We start from the raw sequence: 18,471 nt of genomic DNA, 5'->3' as shown, positions 1-18,471 counted from the left end.
CCCGCCCTACACATTATTATTTCTCTGGTCTGATCTTCTAGCAGTCCAATATCCAGTCTCAGCTCTCCTTTATATTTTACATACTTGAAAAATCTTAAACTATCCACTTTGATAATATTTGCTAGCTTGCTTGCATATTTAATCTTTATCCTCTTTCGGTTGCTCTCTGTAAGGTGTCCGAAGCTTCTCAATACTCTGTATTCTGACTATTTTTTTCGTTGTTTTATGCCCTCCCTTTTGGTTTTACATTAGCTTTGACTTCCTTGTCAGCCACAGTTGTACTGTTTTGCCATTTTAGTATTTATTTGTTTCTGGAATATATTTATCCTGTACCTCCCTCATTTTTCTCAGAAACTCTCACCATTGCTGCTCTACTGCCATCTCTGCCAGCATCTCATTCCAATTTACTTCAGCCAACTCCTCTCTCATACCGCTGTTACTACCTTTACTCCACTGCTATGTCAGACTGTACTCTCCCCCTATCCAATTTCAAGTTGAACTCAGTGATACTGTGATCGCTGCCTCCTAAGGGTTCTTTTACCTTAAGTTCCCTAATTGCCTCCTGTTCATTAAGCAACACATAATCCAGAATAGTTGATTCCCTCGTAGGCTCAATGACAAACTGCTCTGAAAAGCCATCTCTTAGGCATTCAACAAAATCACTCTCTTGAGATCCCTTTCCAATCTGATTTTCCCGTTGACCTGGATGTTGAAATCTCCCATGAAATCTCCAATAACATTGTCCTTTTGACATGCCTTTTCTATTTCCTGTTGTAATCTGTGGTCCACATCCAAACAACTGTTGACGGCCTGTTTATAGCTGCATCAATGTCCTTTTACACTTGCAGTTTTTTTTTACTCTAGGCAAAATGTTTCAACATCTTCCGATCCAATGGCTCATCTTTCTACTGATTTGGTACCATTCTTTACCAGCAGAGCCATGCCATCCCCATTGCCTACCTTCCTGTTCCTCTGATTTGTCTAACTTGGGCATTTAGCCCCCGACTATAAATATTTTACAGCTGTAATTCCGTGATGATCACATTATACATGACAATCCGTAACAGGGCAATAAGATTATCCACCTTATTTCTTATTCTCTGTGCATTGATGTATAACACTTCAAGTATTGGATTGGCTACCCATATTGATTCTGCATCCCTCTGCTGGCTGCAGTTATGTCCTGTCATCTGCTCGCTCTTCCTGACAGTTATGCTATCATTTTCTTTCATTACCATCGGTCCCATCCTGAGTCCTTTCAGGACAGTTCTCATGCCCCTGCCAAATTAGTTTATACCCTACCCAACAGCTCTAACAAACCAGCAGTATGCCCACTAGAAAATAAATCCCAGGGTTGTGAATGATGACAGAAATGTATTTTGACAATACATTTACTTTCAGCTTTGAACTTTGTAGTAGAGAGCCAGGTGTTGTACTGGTCTGTGCCCTCACTGGCCGGTGCTGTGCTCTGGCAGCTCAGTGTGCCTGGAATATGGTGTCAGTGATTTTACAGAAGTGTGTCCTTACTACACAATTGATCTTGTCCAACCAACAGCTTAGAAGATTAACTGGAGTCTAGAATAATTTTTTCAGACTATTACTGGTCACAGGATCATTCTGGGATGATCTAGTCTATTTGACCCATTAAGTTTATAGCAGCTCCTTCTACATTTCCACAGTCCCATTCGCATCTCTGTCCCCACAGCGCTGCAGGTTATGTCCCCTGAAGGTCCTGACGAATTCCTCTTTGAACTCTGGTTGTACCTGCCACATACTGTTTCAGGAAACCTTGCTAACAACACTTAACAAATAATGCCCCAACCAAGTCTCAGGTGGGAAGGAAGACCCAGTCAGTTTCCGGAGATTATTCACTACAGATACTCGGTTGTTTTCACATCAGTCCATAACCTGCTGACATATCTAATCCTCTCTCTCTTACTGGCTGTTGGGAGCCCTACAATTTCATCCCATCACAGTGATTGCACATTTCTCATTCCTGAGTTCCACCCACATTGTCTCACTGGATGAGCCTCTGGGATGACCTTGAATTTGTGACCTTCTGCCTGATCAGCAGTACAGCTCCCCGACTGTCTAAATCTGAATCCTGGAATGTTTAGCTACCAGTCCTGTCCTTCTCTGTAATGGCTAAATCACTGTGCCATGTACTAATCTAGGCTCTAAATACGTCTGCATTAACTGTTCCATGCTACCAGTCCTGTCCTTCTCTGTAATGGCTGAATCACTGTGCCATGTACTAATCTAGGCTCTAAATACGTCTGCATTAACTGTTCCACACCCGGCATTGATACAAACACACTTCAGCCCCTCGGTGCCACTGTGCTCATTAACTTGGCCTAACTATGCAGTGGTGTTCTGGGCCAATGGCATCAACACGGGTGATGTCATCTGAAAATAAACTGATTAGAAAGGCTGGCTCTGTTCTTGGAGTCCAACTGGATACACTTTAGGCCGTGGTAGAACAATAGATATCCTGCCAATTCTGGACAATGTTTCTCACTCTCTGCATGCCTCCTTGGCTGAACAGAGGAGCATCTTCAGTAACAGACTAAACCCACTGCGCTGCTCCAAGGAGTGCTGTATGAAGTCATTCTGACCCTCTGCTCTGGAATGAGTCAACCGATAGCCAGGGAAGTGATGACACCCCTCATGTTAGACTGTTTGTGGTAACTTTTTATTCTTTCTCTCACTTCTAATATTTGTTTATCTGTGCACTTGTATTGCTACTGAGACACTGTAATTTATCCATTTGGACTTACTTTTTGTGTTAATCCACATCCGTCTACGCCACTATTGACCTTTCCCTCTTCCCATCTCCTCTCCTGGAAGAAACCTCAATGATCCATGTAACTAAAACCCTACGTCCTGCACCAGCTTATTATCCGCACATATAACTGTACCACCTTTTTATTTCTTCCCTCACTAGCAGGTGACGCTGGGATTACCCCCGTCACCGCCCCCCCCCCAAGAGACTCTACTTAACTTTTTCCCCAACTCCCCAAGTCTCTTTGCAGGACTTTGTCTCTTTTGTTAGAACCAATATGGACACGTCCTCTGGCTGGTCACCCTGCCATTTCAGAATGGCCTGTACTTGTTCAGTTACATCCATGGCTTTGGTACCAGGGAGGTAATGCAGCACCCTGCAGTGTCTCTTCTTGCCACAGATGCACCTGTTTGTGATCCCGGCTAAAGAATTCCCCGTCACTGAGGCTCACCGAGAACACAGAACAGTACAGCACAGGAACAGGCCCTTCTTCCCATGATGTCTGTACTGAACACGATGCCAAATTGTATCCACGTCTGCTGAGTGTTATGAACAGTCTACTTCAACATTGCCACTGCTCATCACTGACCTGTCCCTGCACATGTTTACCCCATCTGCCCCAGACAACTCCACTTTCACATCACCGTAATTGCCTTTATTTAGGGTGAGGACATTTGTTCCGGACCATCAATTTGGCTCTGGAGTTCTCCCACATTGTGATCACTTCTTCACGGATCCTTCACCACAAGATCTCTCTGTATTCCCACCTCATTACACAGATTACATCTGAAATGTGCTGTTCCTGGGAAAGATCCTGCTGTAAGAAACTGTCTCTGACCACTCCTCAAATTCCTCTTCCACTGTACCAGTTTGATTAGTTTAATCAATACACAGATTGAAGCAAACTGACAACAAAATGCTGGAGAAACTCAGCAAACAGTCGACATTTCGGGCTGAGAACCTTGACTGGGATTAGAAAGAAAGGGACAATAGTCAGAATAAGGTGGTGGTGGGGGGAGGGGGATGTGGACATGTGAGTGTGGGGGTGTAGTTTGTGGAGGGATAATGATGTCAGGAGCTGGGTACAGGCAGAAAAGGCAAAGAGAGGAAGAGAAAGGAATCCATTAGGACAGAACTTTAGACAATGGGATGACACAAAGGAGGTTGAGAACCAGAAAGAGTTGATGAGTAGGTCATGAGGATGTGTGAGGAGGTCAAGGGGTTAAATGGCACCAGAATGGGGGAAATGTCAGAAAAAATGGAGCAGTTGGGGGGGGGAAATAGAGGGTAGAGATTTCCAGAATTTGGAGAAATCAATGTTCATGCTGTCGAGATTAGAGTCTACACAGTCAGAATATGAGATGTTGCTCATCTAATATGTATTTGGCCTCATTATAGTAGTAGAGGAGGCCATGGACAGACTTGTTTGTGATGGCCCTCTGCTGAGTCAGGGTCGACCATGGATATTGTACCCTCGCTGTGAAAGTAAATTTGCAAGCCAGGGTAGTACGATACGTAGAGCAAGCTGTTGCCTATGCAGAGGCTCCTGCTCTCAACACATCTGATGAATCCAGAGCAACAGCAGAGACCGAAAGGGTCAGGCACCAATGGTATCACAGGACTGTCAGTCTGCATTGAACATCGGACTGACAGGGGATCGAGCTCTGGATTGTTCCTCGGGGTTTACTCCCGAAGACTTCCCCATGAATGGGTCGAGCCACAAGCCAGTAGAGGTTTCAGATCAGAATTTTCCTTCCACTAGATGAGCTGCCAACCGTGTTTGAAAGCCCCATATGCCCTTAGCAGTTAGTTATATGATGCCAGTAAATCCATTTAGACCCTCCCCATCCCTAGAAACAGTTTGTTGGGCTTCGTAGCTAAGCCATATGTAAAAGCCAGGAGCTGGACTTGGTTGACAGAGGCAATTTGAAGCAGCAATTAATAGGAAGTGACAGCTTGTCCCTATTACTACCCCACCACTGGTTAAGACAGCTATAAGGCACCGATATGACAGTCTGAAAATGGGAAATTGAACTAGAATGGGTCGCCACTGGTAGATTGTGGTGGTTGCAGCTCACAGAGCATATATACTCAATGTAGTGGTGCCCCAATCTGCTTCTGATTAAATCTCTCATGTGAATCACATTTCCATTCTCATCTTTCTTTGATTTTTCCCCTTTTGTGCTTCATCCCATCGGGAGGAACACCTGAGGATTTTGAGACCACTCCTACCAACCAGATCTCAACAAAGTGTATTAAATTAATTACAGATATAAAACACAAAATAATTTACTGTATAAATATTCACCCCCAAATCATCACTGGTACAGTCAAGTAGTTTTAGGAATTACATTATCAGTTAAGTGGAGGTCACTGTGTGAGTCAAGGTGTTTCAATTGGTTGTAGTAAAAATACACAACTGTTAGTAGTCAGTATATTGGGAGAAACTACACCATAAAAACAAATTAACACTCTGAGTAGCTTTGCAAAAAGGTAATTGAAAAACACAATTCAGGAGATGGATACAAGAAAATTTTCAAGTCACTGAATATCCCTTGGAGTACAGTTTAAGTCACTCATCCTGAAACGGAAAGAATATGGCAGAGCTGTAAATCTGCCAGAACCAGGCCATCCTCAAAAACTGAGTGACTGTGCAAGAAGGGGACGAGTGAGGGAGTCCACCAAAAGACCTATGATAACTCTAGTGAAATCAAAATCTTCAGGGGCTGAGATGGGAGAGACTGTGTATACAACAACTGTTGCCCAGTTGCTTCACCTGTCAGAACTTTTTGGAAGAGTAGCAAAGAGAAAGCCATTGTTGAAAAAAGCTCTCATGAAATCTCACCTGGAGTCTGCCAGAAGACTCTGAATTCAACTGGAAGAAAGTTCTATAGTCTGATGAAGCAAAATTGACCTCTTGGCCATCAGAATAAACACTAAGCTTGGCGCAAGACAAACACCGCACAGCATCAAAAACACACCATCCCAGCATTGTGGAGGCTGCATTATGCTGTGGGGCTTTTTCACTGCAGCAGGCCCTGAAAGGCTCATAAAAGTAAAGGGTAAAATAAATGCAGCCAAATACATTGAAATCTTGGAGGAAAACCTAATTCAGTCTGCAAGTGAACTGTGACTTAGGAGAAGATTCATTTTCCAGCAGGAGAATGACCACAAGTATAAAACCAAAACTACACAGGAATGAGTTAAAACCAAAGTTAGTCCTGGAGTGGCCAGGTCAGAGACCAGACCTCAATCAAATTGAGAATTTGTGGCTGGACTTGAAAAGATCTGTTCACTCATGAACGTAATGCAATCTGACAGAGCTTCAGCAGTTTTGTACAGAAGAAAGGGGAACACTTTCAGTGTCCAGATGTGCAAAGCGGATAGAGACCTATCCACATAGAGCCAACGGTAATTACTGGCAATGGTGCATGAACTAATAACTGACTTGAAGGAGGCTAATACCAATGCAATTAAATTATTTTGTGTTTTATATTTGCAATTAATTAGATCACTTTGTAAAGATCTGATTTTCACTTTGACACCAGAGAGTCCATTCTGCTGATCAGAGTGGGAAAATAAAGCCAAATTAAATCCACTGTGAATCAACGTCGTAAAGAAATAAACATGAAAACCTCCAAAGGAGACTGAATACTTTTGATGGCACTTTATCCACCCCTTCACCAGCACGTTATGAACAAATCCACTCTGCTCCTTTCCATTTTGCCAATTCCATGTGGAACATTAAACATGCAAGAATGTCAGATTCCCAGTCCAAGTCTCTGTAACCATGTCCCTGCAATAGCTGGTAGATCAAACATATTCGTCAGTACACAATATGGAACAGGTGGCAAACTGCCCTTCAGTCCACAATCATAACAATGTTGAGACTTTATAAAGCACTGGTGAGGTCTCACTGGAGTATTGTGAGCATTTATGGGCCCTTTATCTTAGGGAGGATGAGCTGAAATTGGATGCGTTTCAAAGGAGATTCTCAAAATTGCCTCCAGGATGAAACAGCTTGGCATATGAAGAGCGTTTGTATGCTCTGGGCCTTTACTCACTGGAATTTAAGTCAATCAGGGCTGACCTAATTGAAACCTGTTGAATGGTGAAAGGCCTTGATAAAGTGGATGTGCAGGGGATGGGAGTGTCTAAGAACAGAGGACACAGCCTCAGAATAGAGCATCATCCTTGTAGAATGTGGAGATGAGGATTTTCTTTAGCCAGAGAGTGGTGAATCTGTGGAATTTGTTGCCTCGGGCAGCTGTGGAGCCAAGACTTTATATATATTTAAGGCAGAGGTTGGTAGATTCTTGATTGGTCAGATCACGAAAGGTTACAGGGAGAAGGCAGGGGATTGGGGCTTTGAGGGAAAGTGGATTAGCCGTGATGAAATGAGAGAGCAGATTTGATGGGCCTAATTCTGATCCTATATCTTAGAGTCTATATCACCACCTCTGAAACCTCGATCAATTTTGTCAAGTGTGATCAGCCCGCACAAATCCATGCTGATTGTCCCTAATCAGGACATGCCTTTCCAAATGTGCATAAATCGTATACCTCAATATCCTCCCCAATATCTTCTCTACCACTGAAATGAGGCTGCCTTGCCGATAGATTCCTGGCTTCTTGTTATTTCCCGTCTTGATCAAAACTGCAACAGTTGCGACACTCAAGTACTGTGGGACCTCACATGTTGTGATCGAGGACACACTGCTCCTTGTCAAATCCCAGCAATCTGCTCATTTGCTTCTTTCACTATTGTAGGGTATATGCCTTCAGGTCCTAGAGTCTTATCCATCTTATTGCTTTTCAGACGTCCCAGCACAACCTCCTCCTTAATCTTAACACATCTCTGCACATTAGCATGCTCCACTCTGTTTTCATTAACATTCAGTTCCTTCTCCTCAGTAAATATTGAGACAGCATACTCATTTAGTATCTCAGCCACTTGGTCTGACTTCAACCACATCATTCCTCCGTTAATCTTGAGTTGACCTTTCCATTCTCTGGTTAGCCTTGTTTTATTAACAGAAATCAAAAGGTCTTGGGATTATCTTTGGTACTACATTGCAAGGACAGTTTGTGGCCTCGTTTGGCCTCTATCACCTGCTGTATTCCTCCGCTGTCTTTATATTTCAAAGACACCCTGTCTGATTTTAGTTTCATAAACCTTCCATATCCTTCTGACTAAATTTTGGATCTCTCCATTTAGCCAAACTTCCCTTGCCTTACCGTCCTTGTCCTTACTCCTTACAGGAACATGCTGATCCTGAACTCTGTGCTGCTGGTCTTTAGACAACTCCCGCATGTCAAATGTGGACTTGTCTGACAGTGGCTGCTCCCAATCAATGCTCCGTGGTTTCTGTCTTACTCTGTACTAACCTGCCCTCATGCAATTCAGTACCTTCATACAACATCTGATTTTATTCTTCCTCATCACTAAGAAAAAAAAATAAGAACCCTGAATATTCATTGACTCCTAGCTGTCAGCTGGCCTGGCTCCTTTCCATAAACGAATTCCTCCTGCTCTCTCCTCTCATTGGGCTCTGTACATAATGTTTCAAACACTCTTAAAAATCTTGTGCATCTAAGTATTAAGCCAGTTCCAGTCAATTCTAGGGAAGATAAAGTCCCCACAGTAGTCATTGGGGGCCAGTATGATAATCCTATCAGTGCAACTGCAGATTGCCTCTGTAAATAAGCCTTCCAGTTTGTTGTGACATTCCCGATGGGGTAACATCTGCTCCTGTTAAACCCCACTCACATGTAAAACAAAGAAACCCAGGAATGTTGAGCTGCCAGCCCCGTCCGTCTGACAACAAAATACTCCTAATGTTGAAATAAACTCATTTCAGCCCATTAGTCCCAGCATGTTTGTTAGCCTGACATTGGCTTTCGTTCTTTTCAGACTGTCTTGTCATGCATGCATTCTCCCACTTGCTACTCCAGTTCAAACTCTGCCAAGTAACACCATTAAATCTCCTGGTGAGAATATTGGTTCCCTTCCGGTTCAGATGCAAATACCCTTGTTTGTCCCGGTCTCCCACCTGCCTGAAAGGGAGCCCATTGATTCATGAATCTGAAGACCTCCCCCCCGCTTCAGTTCCTCAGCAACAATTTTAAACTGCACGAAATACGTTTTCTCACCACACCAGCACAAGGTTTGACCCACAATTCCGGAATTACAATGCTGGAAGTCCTGCTTTTTAACCTAGTTCCTGAAAATCACTTTGTAAGACCTCATACCTGCTCATTTAAACCCTTTGGTGTAGCACGAAGAAAGGTCACCATAAAACATATTGGCTCCCCTCCTCCTTGGACCCATCTCACCTTTACCTTGGGACCCCAATGATCCTTGTACGAGAAGCCCCCACCCACCTCATACCATCTCCTCAGCCACCGCTTATATATCCTTTTCTCTGCCTATGTATCCCGTTCCTTTATGTGACTGGACTTTCATTTGCAGCGCGAACCAAAGGAACAGTTGTTCTAATGAATTAACCCTCTCATCATTGGAAGTGGCTGCACCCTCGCCCACCAACTGCTGTGTGTGAGGGCGCTCGCACTGGTCATGGGGCCGGGGATGGTCAGACCGAGGTTCTCGGGTATTTACGAAATGGAAAAGCACTTCCTAAAATTTAAAGCAGGAGAATGAGCAAATTTCCAGAAATCCTCCACGTGGTGTGTGAGGGAATTTTTCTTTTTCCGCTGGAGCTCTTTGTGTCGTATAAACCGTTGGAAATTGGCGGATGTAGTAAAGTGAAGGCCGAGCTGGACGATGAGAGGCCCCTCTCGGCTCTGTCCGTCACTCTGACTCTGTCCCCTCCCCTCCCCGCCTTTGTCTCTGCGCGTTTAAGACAGCTGCATTCGGTTTGTCACTGAGCAGCGACCTGAGTGAAGGAGTATCATGTCTGGCAGAGGGAAAGGAGGCAAAGGACTGGGCAAAGGCGGAGCCAAACGGCACCATAATATGCTCCGTGATAACTTCCAGGGCATCACCAAACCGGCCATCCGGCGTCTGGCTCGCCGTGGCGGCGTCAAGCGGATCTCGGGTCTGATCTACGAGGAGACCCGTGGGGTGCTGAAGGTTTTCCTGGAGAATGTGATCCGGGATGCGGTCACCTACACTGAACACGCCAAGCGCAAGACGGTCACTGCCATGGATGTGGTGTACGCTCTGAAAGTCAGGGCCGCACTCTCTATGGCTTCGGCGGCTGAAAAACTCCCACTTCCTGCCGATAACAACACAAAGGCTCTTCTACGAGCCACCCACCGCCTCACAGAGGGAATCGTGTTCACAACCTTTTAATTGCTTTTTTATCGATCCTACTGTATTCATCTGATGACATTTGAAATCGATTAATCTGTTCCGCTTCAAATTTACCCGCGATTCTGCCTTTCCAGACGGTGATTACCGTAAATGCTGAATGCATTTATATTGATCTTAATCTTCCCGTCCGTCTGTGACAGAAATCAGTTCCCTCGTTTAGAGGAACGATTCCGTAATTATGCATTCAAATCTTAACTGAGGGATTTAGATATTAAATTAAATTGAAAATGTATGATCCGTGATAGAATAAATTGTAAATAATAAAAATTTTTCAAGCACCATTGCTGGGTGCGCTGAAATTGGCGGGCAATTTAAAATTGATCGGGCGTCAATCACAGTGCATTCTGATTGGATGAGGTTAACAGTATGCCATTTTGTCCTAAATTGTTATTTGCCGCCAGCCTCCATGAAATTAATAAACAAATCGCAGCAAGTGGATCCTTTAATAGACAGCTGGTGTTCAGCTAATCATAAGCGATTGGACGGCCCTTCCCAGCGGTATAAAATCTTGTCCTGGAGCCCGTTTCGTCTGTCTTGTTCCTGTATTTCAGCCTGTTGTCTCACTCCCGAAGCAAAATGGCCCGCACCAAGCAGACAGCGCGCAAATCGACTGGCGGAAAAGCTCCTCGCAAACAGTTGGCGACCAAAGCGGCGCGGAAGAGCGCTCCTGCCACCGGCGGAGTGAAGAAGCCTCATCGCTACCGGCCCGGCACCGTGGCTCTGAGGGAGATCCGGCGCTACCAGAAATCCACCGAGCTGCTCATCCGCAAACTTCCCTTCCAGTGCCTGGTCCGGGAGATCGCTCAGGACTTCAAAACCGATCTGCGTTTCCAGAGCTCGGCCGTCATGGCACTGCAGGAGGCAAACGAGGCTTACCTGGTCGGGCTCTTTGAGGACACTAACCTGTGCGCCATCCACGCCAAGCGAGTCACCATTATGCCCAAGGACATCCAGTTGGTTCGCCGCATACGCGGGGAGAGCGCCTAAGCCCAGCCTACACACCAAATACAAGAAAAGGCTCTTTTAAGAGTCACTACCACGGCAAAGGAAAGGGCTACTGAATATTGTACATGTTTGATGTTGTTGTTGTGTGTAAATAAACTGTAGTTTTGCAGCTGGGGCCTGCATGAAGGTCAGTCGGCAATGCCACCTGGTAGTTTATCATATATCCTCCCGCTGCAGTCCGTCCCCAGAGACGGATCCCTCTCTCAACACGCCCCCTCCCCTCTCGCATAGGTTTCAGCAGTTCCCAATCAACTCAGCTGAATCTCCGCTGCTGTCAATGTCTCAGTCACTCTCTCCCAGATCGGAGAACGAATTGGCATCCAGGTCTCATTTCAGACATTGAGACGGCACGGCCGCACCAAATGTCAGAGGTACCGGCAATCTCGGGTTCCATGTGAGAAGTTCCCCTGGAAAGCTCAGTCAGACCCGCCGCGGGAATCACAACACTCTGAATCAGCTCTTTTCTGAGATATGGGTGGCTCCGAGAAGAGCCGTTGGGTTCAGATACTTACAAATGGTGTATTCTTCGTTCACTTTTTGACTGTTGTCTTCTTGGGTTTCGCGGATTTCGACTTCGGCTTCTTGGCCGCCTTCGTCTTCGGGGCTGCGGCTTTCTTGGGGCTCTTGGGCTTCGGCGCCGCTTTCTTCGCCGCGGGTGTCTTAGCTCCCGCTTTTTTAGCCGCTGGTTTCTTGGCGCCAAGCTTCTTGCTGGGAGATTTCTTGATTGGAGATTTCTTAGCCGATGGCTTCTTCGCTTTCTTCACCACTACTGCACTTTTCCCTTTACCGGATTTAAAGGATCCCGAAAGACCAGAACCCTTCATCTGAACCAAGGAGCCGCTTTCCGCTTTCCTCTTGATGCTCATCTTGATCTGGGGGCGACGTTTCACCACATCGACACCGCTGCCGGCCACAGCCTTAATGATGGCCGCGTAGCACATACCCTTCCTATCGCGACAACCCGCCACGATCTTATCGATCTGCTCGCTCAGCGTAGGACCGGTTGGTTTGTTCCGGACAGCCGGCTTCTTCTTGGGAGTCTTCTTTGCGGCGGCGGGTGCGGTTGGAGGATCCGTTTCGGCGGGTGCTATCTCGATCATGTTGGTGACTCTGGTAAATCCTTTTCACAATCAGAATTGAATAAGAAATGAAGCGAAAGCCGGCTGCACAGAGCAATTTAATGGCAGCGAGCGGACGGGGCGGAGACATCCTGCTTTCAGCTCCCGGCGTCTTCATTTTTCTGTGTTGCTCTCTCCTCAAAAAATTATTTTAACCAGTTTCGTTACTGCAATGCCCATTTTCTTTTTCCGGATCTTTGACTTGTTCTCTGCTTTTCGGTTGTAATATTTAAACTAATTAAAACTTCAGGACTGAGCTGGGGAGTGAGGCGAGTCCGTAAGAGAAAAATGTTTTCATTTTCTTCAGGGAGCGCTGGGAAATCCGGCGATATGTTCATACCCACAAACACAGTGACACTGGAATAAGCCGCCGGCCACTTTCAAACACTCTCTGAATCAACAAGTCTTAGGCAGCATCAATGGTGGGAATAAACAGTCGACATTTCGGGCTGGTACCCTTCATCAGGATTCTGGTGGGAGATGACGCCTGACTTGCTGGGTTCCTCCAGCATTTTCTCCGCGTTGTTCGCGATTCCCAGAATCTCTCGGATTGATGCTGACACAATGTTTACATCTGCACCTTCACTATGGCCTCCAATCATTTACACCACTGTAACATAATGTACAAAAAATATACTCAATTCCGTAACTAGTGAAGGCCAGCATGTCAGACACACAGAATGCTGGTGGAACGCGGCAGGCCAGGCAGCATTTTGTGTGTGTTGCTTGAATTTCCAGCACCTGCACTTTTCCTTGTGTGTTCGTGCCAGCATGTTAAACCCCGTTCTGCACCAGCCTGTCTGCCAGTGAGACCACTTCAATGAACTGCTTGTACACTTTACCCCTAAATCTATCCGGTCCATTACACTCCGTAATGACGGATCATTCACTGTATAAGTTCTACACTGGGTTGATTTTCGAATATGCACCGCCTCTCACTATTTATATTGAATTGCATTTGCCACGCTGCGGCCCTCCTACCCAACCGATCAAGATCCCTCTTTAACCTGCGACCACCGTCTTCACTGTCAAGAACAAGAACAAATCATTTATATAAATAATGAATGCCGAGGCTCCCAACTCTGGCCCCTGCAGCTCACCACTAATCACTAGCCTCCATTCTGTGAAAGAACCTTCAAGCACAACCCTCTGCTTCCTACCTCCCAGACAACTTTGAATCCAGCTGACTAGCTCACCCTGGATACAATGGGTCCTAACCTTCCAGACCAGGCTACCATGTGAGAATTTTTTCAAGGTCCAGATAAAAACACATATACCATTTTATCCTACTTTTCTTCAAAAACTCAGATTTTCAAACCAGAATTCCCTAAGCTCAAAGCCTTTCGACACCTAACCAGACTCTGGCTATTCAAATGCTGCTACATCGTGACTCAGAATCCTCTCCAGTAGCTTCCCCACTGCTGATGTCAGGAGACCTGCATGTAGTTCCCGGCTTGTCCTTGCAAATGACAGAACCACATTAGCCTCTTTCCATTTTTCAGGACGTTCATCAATGGTCTGAGGATTTTCACCTAAGCTTCCATGAAGTAATTGCCCAGGTCCAGAGGAGTTATTCCCCACCTAATGCATTGTATGGCTGCACGTCACACATCATTTGCAAACTCACGAATCACATTCACAACAATGCCAGAGAAATTGTTCACGTCGATGTCAAATGGCAGTTAAATCTCTGTGAATATCACTGGTCAAAGGCTTCAAACCTGAATGACAAGCTGCCACGGCCACACTCTATCTCCTTCCACCAAGACAATTTTGTGATTCTGATGTTGAGCTGTTCATCTGACAGTGTTGAGGACAAAGCTGTCTTAAAACATTCAGTGTGGGTTCAGGCTCCTGTACCTCTGCCCCAATGGCAGTAATAAAAAGGGGGCACCTCCTGGATGGACCAGTGGACATGGACCTGACATGGGAAGCTGGAAAGGGAAATTGAATCTATTTAATGTACTGGTGAAGCAGATGGACTTGTAGATTTGATCAACAGGAGACATGGCCTTTCAGAGGAGAACAGCGACAGCCAGGTCTGTTGTGCCTGATGTACAGCAGGGGATGATGGAGACAAGGAGATCTGTCGTCACTGGATTACTCCTGATGCCATGTACTGGTGAGGGCAGGAACTGGAGGACAGGGCAGACGGATGTGAGGATGAGGAGCTGGTACAGGAGGACGGGTTTAGTTTTCAAACCATTGGGATCTCTCCTGGGGCAGAGGTGACCTGTCGAAGTGGGACAGGCAGCACCTGAACTAATCAGATCAATTTTGGACAGCTTTGTTAATGCATCACAGGAGGATTGAAATGATTCTGTCAGTATGTTGGGAACCAAAATAATGATGTGGCAGATGATATTCCTTTACTCTGCCGTGATAGTGGCTCCTAAAAGAGCCTTTTGTTGCGTTTAGTGCAAAGGCCGGGTTTAAGCAGGCTCCCCGCAAAAGCATCGAGCCAGCAGGATGGGAACCGCGTGAATGGCGCACAGGTTAGTGACCTCGAAGAGCCCCACCAGGTAAGCCACACTAGCTTCCTGCAGGAACCTGACGGTTGAGCTCTGGAAGTGCAGATTGGTTTTGAAGACCTGAGCGATGTCCACCAGGTGCTGGAAAGCCGAGGATCCAGTTTCAGAGGGAGGTGCAGAGGGCCAGGCTCTGTAGCTGTATTATCAGGACTGTAGGAATGACGGTGTTAAATGCTGAGCTTTCGTCAACAAACAGCATCCTGACATAGGCATTCACATTGCCCAGGTGATCCAATGCTGTGCTGAGAGCCATTGAGATCGCATGGACTGCAGACATATTGTAGCGATAGGCAAATTGCAGTGGCTACAGGTCCTTCCTGGGAGGAGTGTTAATTCGATCCATCACCAACCTCTCAAAGCATTTCATAACCGTAGATGTGAGAGCTACTGAACATTTGTTATTGAGGCAGTTCACACTGACATTCTTGGGTACTGGAGCAGTTGTTGCCCTTTTGAAGCAGGTCAGAGCTTCTGACTGTAGCTGTGAGATTGAAAATGTCTTTGACCACTTCTACCAGTAGGTAGGCACAGGTTTTCAGAGCCTTACCAGGTATTGCATCAGGCCCTACTGCCCTGCGAGGGTTCAGCCTCTTGAAAGACAGCCTGATGTCGGCCTCCAAGACAGAGATCACAGGGTCACCAGATGCTCCACCTATCCTCATAACTGTGGTTTTACTCTCCCTTTAAAAGCAAGTACAAAAGGGGTCAAGCTCGGCTGGTTCTGAAGCATCACTGCCATTCATGCTGTTGGGTTTGATTTGCAAGACGTAATGGCTAGAAAACCTGCCAGAGTTGGCGTGCATCTGATGCAAGGAATGTTGGAAATTCTTTACTTTGTTGGGCATGAAGTCTGGATCAATGGAGGGGTTTAAAGACGAGGTGGTAGATGAGGTGTTTAGTGCAATGGTTACAGTACACAATTCCATTTTCCTCTTCATATATCTGAGTAAACACCTGGTATCATCTTTACTACTATTGTCTAGCTTACCTGTGTATTCGATCTTTTTCCCCTCTTTATGACTTTTCAGTTGACTTTGCTGGTTTTAAAAACCTTCCCAATTCTCTAACTTCCCATTAATTTTAGCTCCAATTTTGCCTTTGGCTTTTACGTTGGATAAAGATTTCCATTGTCAAAGCTGCACGATCCTGACTGTAGAATACTATTTCTTCTACTCTGGGAACTATCTTTCCTGCACCGTCCGACTTGCTCTCAGAAATTCAAGCCACTGCTACTCTGCCGGTATCCCTGCTGCTGCCCCTTCCAGTCACCGGGCGCATTTAATGCAAGTGTGATTGATATTGAAATGTCTGGGACAAATTCTCTAATTTCTTTCAACCCGTAACGGAACCGAATAAAACTGACCCTCAGCTTCCACCCGCAGTCGGTCACCGTATGAACGTTATCAGGTTATGGACAATCGGCTCTTCTCAAACTGTGACCAGCCTCTAGACTGCAATTTAAAAAAAAAATTGTCCTATGAAAGAACCATTAACTCCTTCAGGCCTCGCATTGAAGTGAGATTCCTAGAAGTTACCCAACTGCAACTAATAAACTCCTGAACCCACAGCTAAAACAGCAACGGCAGCAATCCTCCCCTCGACACTGATACCGGCAGGGACGGACTGATGGGGATGGGGAGGTTACAATTCCGTGTCAGTGCAGTGGGAGGAATGTAAATCACCGGCATTATACGGCGAAGAGGAACCGGATATTTCAACAGTACTTTAGGTCTTTTAAAAGTCACCAGACATAAAATATGTGCAACTTATTGTCTAAATGTCAGTACATCTCTCTCACTGAAATTGTAAGTGGCTCTTAAAAGAGCCGTTGTGTTTTTGATCATCTCACTGCGGAGCTTTACTTAGAGCTGGTGTATTTGGTCACCGCCTTTGTCCCTTCTGACAAGGCATGTTTGGCCAGCTCCCCGGGCAGCAGCAGGCGCACGGCGGTCTGGATCTCCCGGGAAGTGATGGTTGACCGCTAGTTGTAGTGGGCCAAGCGGGAAGCCTCGCCCCCGATTCGCTCTAAGATATCGTTGACGAACGAGTTCATGATGCTCATGGCCTTGGAGGAGATGCCAATATCGGGGTGAACCTGCTTCATCACTTTGTAGATGTAGATGGAGTAAATCTCCTTCCTCAGCCTCGTGCGTTTCTTCCCTGCCTTGGCCGCTGGTTTGGGCAAAGCTTTCTTGGCGCCCTTCTTCGGAGCGGATTTCGCTGGCTCAGCCATTTCGTCCGTCGGTTTCAGACCCAGAAATAATCAGAACTGGCTGGGAGCCCAAACTAAATAGGCAGCACCCAGAACAGTATGATAATGAGGGATGGCAATGCTTTGTATTCCCAATGGCTATTTGAAGAAACGATTCATGCAGTCAAATCATTTGATTGGCTATCTGATGGAACAGCACAACCAATCAGAACTCTCTCCATTGCCCATTGTTCGTTTGGGTAACACCGTGGACCGGGAAATGTCGCTGATCTGGTGAGTTGCCGTTACCGGTTAATTTGACAGGAAGGAAATCTAAAATACACAATAGTCCATAAAGTTCAGGCGCAGTATTCGGCCATTCGACCTATGGTGTCTACTAGAAATGCAGATGGAATGAGAAAAACACACACTTGATAATATGAAACGTTTATGTAATGAAACATGGCAGCAGGAGATCGAAGATGTAATTGTCAGCATAAGAGGCCCATTTCTAAGTGAGGGTGAAAGTCGTTGATTGTCAGATGCAACTGGCTTGTAGCAGAATCAGAGACACACAGTATCGGAGTCGCAACACTCATACAATAAAAACATACTCTACAGAATTATAAAAAGCTAACAGAATTTCAACAAGAGCCCATTGCAGTGTAAAGTGGTCAAAGTGGTGCTACTGAGGTGGTGATGAGGGTTGTCCAGGTTTCTTAAACAACAGATTGTCTCTAACTGTCTGTCTCTGGTACAGTGTGAGACTGTGGGGTTCATTCTGTACCTGTCACTCTCTGGTACAGTGTGAGAGTGTGAGGTTCATTCTGTATCTGTCAGTCTCTGGGACTGTGAGGGAGTTGGACCTCGCTCTGTATCTTCCAATCTCTCATGCAGTGTAAATGGATAAAATTATTCCAGATTCATTCTTACAGTTAAAGTCTTTGATTAAATCAAGTTTCCTTTTGAAATAAAATCATACAATGCGCTGAGGCCACACTTAGCTTGGAAGAGCAACATTTTCGGACTGGGTAGCTTCCAAACTGATAGCATGAACATCAAATTCTTGACTGACTGGTAATACCCCCATCACCAATTCCCTCCCCTTTTTCGTCTCTCACCTTGCCCACCCATCACGATCCTCTTGTGGTCCTCCCCCTTTTCTTTCTTCTATGGCCTTCTATCTCTTCACCAATCAACTTCACAGCTCTTTACTTCATTTCAACCCTTTCAGGATTCACCTTGTTTTCTCTTTCCCTTACCCCCACCTTTTAACTCTACTCGTCTTTTTGTCTCCAGTATTGCCGAAAGTTTTTGGAATGAAACATTCACTGTATTTTTTGTACTACAGATGCTGCCTGGCCTGCTTTGTTCCTTCAGCACTTTGCGTGTGTTGCTTGGATTTCCAGCATCTACAGATTTTCTCTTGTTTGTGATACAATGTTATATATTGGTATCTCAGGGATGATGTATCTGGTTACATTGAACTACTCTGAATGGACTTTGCA

At 45.6% G+C, this 18,471-nt stretch overlaps 2 protein-coding genes and 1 pseudogene across 2 annotated transcripts; 2 read left to right on the top strand and 1 right to left on the bottom strand.

Moving 5' to 3' along the window:
• The first annotated feature begins 9,695 nt into the window (after window positions 1-9,695).
• LOC132383911 (histone H4-like) lies at window positions 9,696-10,006 on the top strand (annotated as a pseudogene).
• Window positions 10,007-10,676: 670 nt separating this feature from the next.
• Window positions 10,677-11,105, top strand: LOC132383912 (histone H3-like). The gene has a single exon (XM_059955103.1). The coding sequence runs from the start codon at window positions 10,695-10,697 to the stop codon at window positions 11,103-11,105; it is 411 nt and encodes a 136-aa protein (XP_059811086.1). The 5' UTR covers window positions 10,677-10,694.
• A 548-nt stretch (window positions 11,106-11,653) lies between these two features.
• LOC132383682 (histone H1-like) lies at window positions 11,654-12,223 on the bottom strand. The gene has a single exon (XM_059954874.1). It carries the CDS (start codon window positions 12,221-12,223, stop codon window positions 11,654-11,656), a length of 570 nt encoding a protein of 189 aa, XP_059810857.1.
• Between the last annotated feature and the right edge of the window lie 6,248 nt (window positions 12,224-18,471).

Source organism: Hypanus sabinus, chromosome 31 (assembly GCF_030144855.1).
Source record: "Hypanus sabinus isolate sHypSab1 chromosome 31, sHypSab1.hap1, whole genome shotgun sequence".
Classification (NCBI taxonomy): domain Eukaryota; kingdom Metazoa; phylum Chordata; class Chondrichthyes; order Myliobatiformes; family Dasyatidae; genus Hypanus; species Hypanus sabinus.
Note: the sequence above shows the minus strand (reverse complement) of the source record. Positions and strands in the feature narration are given on the sequence as shown.

What these genes read in the sequence shown, in the direction of transcription:
- LOC132383912 (XM_059955103.1), top strand. Translation starts at nt 10,695, where the DNA reads ATGGCCCGCACCAAGCAGACAGCGCGCAAATCGACTGGCGGAAAAGCT.
- LOC132383682 (XM_059954874.1), bottom strand. Translation starts at nt 12,223, where the DNA reads ATGATCGAGATAGCACCCGCCGAAACGGATCCTCCAACCGCACCCGCC.